Raw genomic sequence first — 6,657 nt, forward strand, 5'->3', positions numbered from 1 at the left:
AATACATAGGAGGGCCCAATGATACTACAGCAGATAGGGTCTTTTCCTTGCACACCACTGACCTGTGAAAGATCCCCAGCACCACATATTATCCCCAGAGCCCTCCAAGAGTGACCCTGAGCAGAGCAGTGTGAAGAAGAGGCGAGAAGGACCCCTGGACTGACCAAAGTCCGCTGCACCCCACATCCAGCGCCCACGTCCCACCCCTGTCGCCACCATGCCCGAGAGAAAGGCTGAAGGGTGTGCTAAAGCAGATAAAGCCAAGGTGAAGGATGCCTCACAGAGAAGATCTGCAAGGCTATCAGCTAAACCTGCTCCTCCAAAGCCAGAGCGCAAGCCTAAAAAAGGACCCTGCAGGGCCGGAGCGATAGCACAGCGGGTAGGGCGTTTGCCTTGCACGCGGCCGACCCGGGTTCGATCCCCGGCATCCCATATGGTCCCCCAAGCACCGCCAGGAGTAATTCCTGAGTGCAAAGCCAGGAGTAACCCCTGAGCATCGCTGGGTGTGACCCAAAAAGAAAAAAAAAAAAAAGGCCCCTGCAAAGAAGGGAGAGACGGTACCCAAGGGAAAAGGGGGAAGGTTGATGCTGGCAAGGATGGAAATAACCCTGCAGAAAATGGAGATGCCAAAACATACCAGGCACAGAAAGCTGAAGGTGCTGGAGATGCCAAGTAAAGTGTGTACATTTTTGATAACTGTGTACTTCTGGTGACTGTACAGTTTGAAATACTACTTTTTTTATCAAGTTTTATAAAAATGCAGAACTTTTTTTTACTTTCATTTTTTTAAAGCTATGTTGTTAGCACACAGAACACTTTATTGTTGTTTTTGGGGAAGGGCATAAGTCACTAATAGATGATCTCCAAAACTGGATTGCCCTGGGGAAAAACAACTTTTTCCCACTTTTTTGAGCGACTCCCTCTTGATTTCCAAGGGGAGGGATTCCTTGACTTGACACAGTAGCCACCCTGGCACCCAATGACTTGTGGTGGGGAAAAGCTAAAATGTGTTTCTATGTCCTGTCTCCCTCTCTGCCTTCAGCATAGACTTGACTCCCTTAACCGCAGAGACCTTTTGAACCTGGGCTCCCAAAGAGTGGTTACCAGGATGTCAGGTCATCTGGACTTAGCAGTGCCCCAACTGAGAAGGCAGCCCTCACAAGAATGGTTCCTTTTATAGATTGTGGATCTTCAGATTGATCGTTCTGTCATTTTTCTTTCATTTATTGGAAGTCAAAGTTGGCTTGTGAAGTTCTTAAACCACATACTAAATGTGAAATGTCAATTCTCACTCTAAACATTTGCTGTCCAGAGCATCAAATGAAGATGTCATTGGGTTTTATAGTGGCTTTCTGATTTTGGTACTCCATTGAAGAAGGGAGTTTGAAAGTTATTGTATACTGTTAACGATTGTCTGCCCATGTCTTGCCTGAAATACCATGATTGTTTATGAAAAGTATCTTGAATAAATCTGGATACAGTTTGGCTTGGAAAAAAAAGTGTGACCTTGAGCAGAGTCAGGAGTAAGTTCTGAGCACTGCTGGGTATGGCCCCCAAACCAAAGCAATAAAATCAACTAAAATTAAAGTAAATAAATAGAAACTGGAGTACACAGAAATTAGGCACATGCACAGCCTATGGCTGACCTTGGTTTGATCCCAGAACCACATGGTCAGGTGAACATTGCTGGATGCAGCCCTTAATACCCCTAAACACCAATGGGGTGGCTGAAATAATCCCCAGTATTGCAGGGTCAGGGCAGCACCATATCCTCCAGCCATAGCACTGAATTACAGGGAGTGGCTCCCAGTCCCCCAGCTCCCAGGTGCCCTGATTATAGTTTGATAGTCTCTAAATAAATAAAAATAAATTTAATGAAAACTAAAACTACTCTGAGAAGGGGCCCATTGGCATCACCAAGCTGTCCAAAGGGTTCATAGTAGAGAAAAGAGCTTAAGAAACTTGGCTGTATATAAAGTTTGAATAGGAAGAAAAAATCTGGGTTCAAAAATCTCATCAATGAGGGCGGAAGCGATAGCCCAGCAGGTAGGGCATTTGCCTTGCACTCGGCCGACCTGGGTTTGATTCCCACCATCCCATATGGTCCCCTGAGCACTGCCAGGAGTAATTCCTGAGTGCATGAGCCAGGAGTGATCCCTGTGCAATGCTGGGTGTGACCCAAAAAGGGAAAAAAAAATCTCATCAGTGAGTGGAGGGGACTCTTGTATGCCTTTGTTTTCCCACACTTAGAAAACAAGTTCTTCACATAATAAGTGCTAAATATATACTTGCTAAAATATTTATGAATATATCTATAGACAACAGTACATGATATGATCATTACTATTACAGACATTTTATTCCTCTCTTAAATCAGAAAATGATTGTAGGGATATGAATATGTTCTCTGCTTTTCAAAATCTAGTTTGTGCTTAATTCTTTCTGCCAGATAATGAATTTGTTAAATTTCATTTTTAATAATGCGAGGGGCTTCCCTACATGGTCTGATATTTTCAACAAAACACCTTAAACACACATGTGAAGGAAAGATGAGAAATTAACTATTGTTGTGATTTTCCTCCAAGTCAAATACATTTGTGCTGCAGGCTTCATACTTCAAAACCTAAGCATTCGTTCCTGGGGTCAATGCAGAGAAGAGATAAATGTCACCAATTTGGTCTGATGGCCATACCCAGACTCAGGGATCACTTGTGTTGTTTGGGAGGCCATACGGGGTGCTGGGGATAAAACCCGGGTTGGATGTATGCAAGAGAAGCACTTTAACCACTTAGTATCTCTCTGACCCAGAGAAGGGGTGACCTTTAAAAGAAGAAAATGGAGCAAACTTTTTCTGAATTATTAAAAGAAATAATATTGATTTACCATTATTTACAATATACTATAAAGTTTCCGAAATACAGGACAGGAGATGTAGTTTAGCAGTACAGAGCTTGCCTTGAATGCATAAGAACTGGGTTTGAGTCTCTTGAACCACAAAATTAAAAGTTTAGGGACGGAAGAGATAGTACAGTAGGTAGGACACTTGTCTGGCTTATGGCTGACCTGGGTTTGGTCTGAGCCCTGCCAAGAGTGAGTAAGCCTTGAGCATGGCAAGATGTGGCCACAAAACAAATTACGAGCACAGAGTCGCTTTCTTTTTTTTTTTTTTTAAATTTTATTAGTGAATCACTGTGAGACAAAGTTACAGACTTACAGGTTTTCATGCTTATGTTTCAGTCATACAATGATGATGGAGTACCCATCCCTCCATCAGTGCCCATTTTCCACCATCAATGGTCTCAACATAACTCTCACCACCCCCACCCTGTCCCCTTCATCCCACCCTGCCTCTGTGGCAGGGCATTCCCATTTGCTCGTTCTCTCTTTTTGGGTGTTGCGGTTTGCTACCGAGGTATTAAGTAGGCATCATGTTCGGTCTATAGTCTATTTTCATCCCGTATCTCCCATCCCTAGTGGGCCTGCCTAGCACCCTTTGCTTGGTGGTCCCTTCTCTATCTGAGCTGCTTCTTCACCTAGCATGTGAGATCAGCTTCCAAGCTGTGGAGTACTCCTCTTGATACTTATCTCTACTATTCTTGGGTATTAGTCTCCCATTCTGTTACTTTATATTCCACAAATGAGTGCAATATTTCTATGTTTGTCCCTCTCTTTCTGACTCATCTCACTTAACATGATACTTTCTATGTTGATCCACCTATATGCAAATTTCATGACTTCATTTTTTCTAACAGCTGCATAGTATTCCATTGTGTAGATGTACCAGAGTTTCTTTAACCAGTCATCTGTTCTTGGGCACTCGGATTTTTTCCAAATTCTGGCTATTGTGAACAGTGTTGTAATGAACATATAGATGCAGATGTCACTTTTACTATACTTTTTTGCATCTCTGGGATATATTCCCAGAAGTGGTATTGCTGGGTCAAATGGGAGCTCAATTTCTAATTTTTTGAGAAGCGTCCATACTGTTTTAGAAAAGGGCTGAGCCAGTCGGCATTCCCACCAGCAGTGAAGGAGAGTCCCTTACTCCACACATCTGCGCCAACACCGGTCACTTTTATTCTTTTGGATGTGGGCCATCTCTGTGGTGTGAGATGGTATCTCATTGTTGTTTTGATCTGCATCTCTCTGATGATTAGTGATGAGGAGCATTTTTTCATGTGTCTTTTAGCCCTTCAGATTTCTTCCTTGAGAAAGTTTCTATTCATTTCATCGCCCCATTTTCTGATGGGGTTGGATGCTTTCTTCTTGTGGAGTTTAACCAGTGCCTTGTAAATCCTTGATACCAACCCCTTATCTGATGGGTATTGGGTGAGTATCCTTTCCCATCCTGTAGACAGTCTTTGTATTCTGGTTGCTGTGTCTTTTGAGGTACAGAAGCTTCTCAGTTTAAGACAGTCCCATTTGTTTATCTCAGAGTCACCTCCTTATATGTGGATAAATCTCACTGTAGCCTCATGCTTATGCAGGGCCTGACTTCTACTTCTGAGCCATATCTTGACCTTTAGTAGCTTTTCTTTTCCACCACTACTAGCTCTATAACAGAGGCTGAAACAAGTTTCCCTAGCTTATACATTCCCAAGCTCTAATGCTTCCAGTTAATTACAAAAAAAGAGTTTGGATCAAGGCATCATTTCTGCATAGACTCACTAATCACACAGTGCTATTCAGTTTGAAAGGAAATTTTATTTATTCATTTTTTGATGATTCAAAAAAGTACTTGAATCTGATAGACTAGAAAAGTTTCTTAGCTTCACAACTTCTTAGGAATGATATGCATTTTTTTAAAAACCTTAAACAATAGTTTCTTTTGCATATTAATGGGGGCTGGAGTGATAGCACAGCGCCAGGGCGTTTGCCTTGCACGAGACTGACCTGGGTTCAATTTCTCTGCCCTTCTCTGAGAGCCCAGCAAGCTAACCAGAGTATCTCTCCCCCACGCCAGAGCCTGGCAAGGTACCTGTGGCGTATCTGATAGGCCAAAAACAGTAACAGCAAGTCTCATGATGGAGACGTTACTGGTGCCCATCTCGAGCAACGAGATGACAGTGACAGTGACATACTAATTGGAAAACAATGGGATATCTTACATTTTCTTCTGTAGATTCTAATCTTTAAAATGATTTTTGGTGGTTGATTCAGCTTATTAAGCAATTTGGTTTCTTTTTTAAAAAACTTTTATTTATTTATTTTTTTTTTTGCTTTTTGGGTCACACCCGATGATGCACAGCGGTCACTCCTGGCTCTGCACTCAGGAATTACCCCTGGCGGTGCTCAGGGGACCATATGGAATGCTAGGAATTGAACCCGGGCGGCTGCCTGCAAGGCAAACGCCCTACCTGCTGTGCTATCACTCCAGCCCCAACTTTTTAATTTTTTAATGAATCACCGTGAGGTACAATTACAGTGTACAGTTTCATGCTGACGTTTCAGTCATACAATGATCGAGTACCCATCCCTCCACCAGTGCCCATTCTCCACCATGAAAGGAAATTTTAACTTCAAAACTTTCACATATTTTGAGTGAAACCTCTATCCTTGCAATTCTGGTTTCAGTAGCATCTTAGAAACATTCTTATAGCTAATGAAAAATATTTAAAAATGCACTTACGACTACAGCTGGTAATATTCTCCCTGGATTGAAAAAACTAAACCATGTAAACCTAGTAAAACCAACTAAAAATCTAAACCCGGATCTAACAAGCGAACCATTTATTTGATAACTGGTAGCCCATATTTGGTTGTCTTGAATATAGTGATGTATAATTCTGCCAAAAAATTGTTGACAAAACACTATGATTCTTTGAAAAGTTTCTGATAATAAAGGTTCAGTATTGCTCATTGTATGCTAACTGATATCAGCAATTTTGCTTGGTTTGTACATTTATTATTGGCAAAAGACCAATGTTTGAGGTTGAGAAATGACAAGACATTTCTCTCAAGATCTTGGATACTATACTTTGAAAACAATACATGGGCTGAGGCCTTGGCAAGATTACTACACACCAATAAGAAGCTACAGCCAGGAAAATGCTACTTAGGATAGATTTAATTTGTGGAGTAATTAGTCCTTTTAAAATGGTAAGTTTATTTCTGGTCATAACAGTCTGAGTTCCGATTACAACTAAATCTATTTTAGAAGTACAGTTTTAAAAACAATAACTTGTTGTGATTGCTTTAAACTTTGCAGTGGCATTCCCTTGATTGGAGACACAAGAGACAATTTAACAATTTTCTCTAAAAAAAAAAAAGGAGAGAGATTGCAGTGGAAAAAGTCTCTAGGGGCTGGTACAATCTCTAAGGGCTGGTACAGTGGGCAAGATGCTTGCTTTGCTATGGCTAACCTGGGTTTGATCCCTGGTACCACAAATGGTCCCCTACGCCCTGCCAGGAGTGAGCCCTGAGCACAGAACCAGGAGTAAGTCCTGAAGCTGTGTGCCATGTTCCCCCGTCCCATCCCCCAAATCTCTAATTAATAAGAGACTTATTTTTATTATTTATTTATTTATTTATTAATTTATTTCAAGATAGATTCTCCTGCCCGCACGCCTGGCTGTCTTCCCCGGGGCTCCTCAGAGGGGATGGGCTCCAGCTTCTCTCCCCACCCCGAGCAGAGCTCCCGGCAACCGAAGACCACCG

The 6,657-nt window shown here is 42.0% G+C and overlaps 1 protein-coding gene across 1 annotated transcript; it reads left to right on the plus strand.

The window, feature by feature from the left end:
- Window positions 1–217: 217 nt before the first annotated feature.
- LOC101541854 (non-histone chromosomal protein HMG-17-like) lies at window positions 218–676 on the plus strand. The gene is made up of 2 exons (XM_055122060.1): window positions 218–332; window positions 519–676. The coding sequence occupies exons 1-2, from the start codon at window positions 218–220 to the stop codon at window positions 674–676; spliced, it is 273 nt and encodes a 90-aa protein (XP_054978035.1).
- The last annotated feature ends 5,981 nt before the right edge of the window (window positions 677–6,657 follow it).

The sequence above is a fragment of the Sorex araneus genome, chromosome 1, assembly GCF_027595985.1.
Source record: "Sorex araneus isolate mSorAra2 chromosome 1, mSorAra2.pri, whole genome shotgun sequence".
NCBI classification, from domain to species: Eukaryota; Metazoa; Chordata; class Mammalia; order Eulipotyphla; family Soricidae; genus Sorex; species Sorex araneus.

Coding starts and splice junctions, on each gene's coding strand:
- LOC101541854 (XM_055122060.1), top strand. CDS start 218: ATGCCCGAGAGAAAGGCTGAAGGGTGTGCTAAAGCAGATAAAGCCAAG. Junction 333..518: donor TGCTCCTCCAAAGCCAGAGC/GCAAGCCTAAAA, acceptor TGACCCAAAAAG/AAAAAAAAAAAAAAGGCCCC.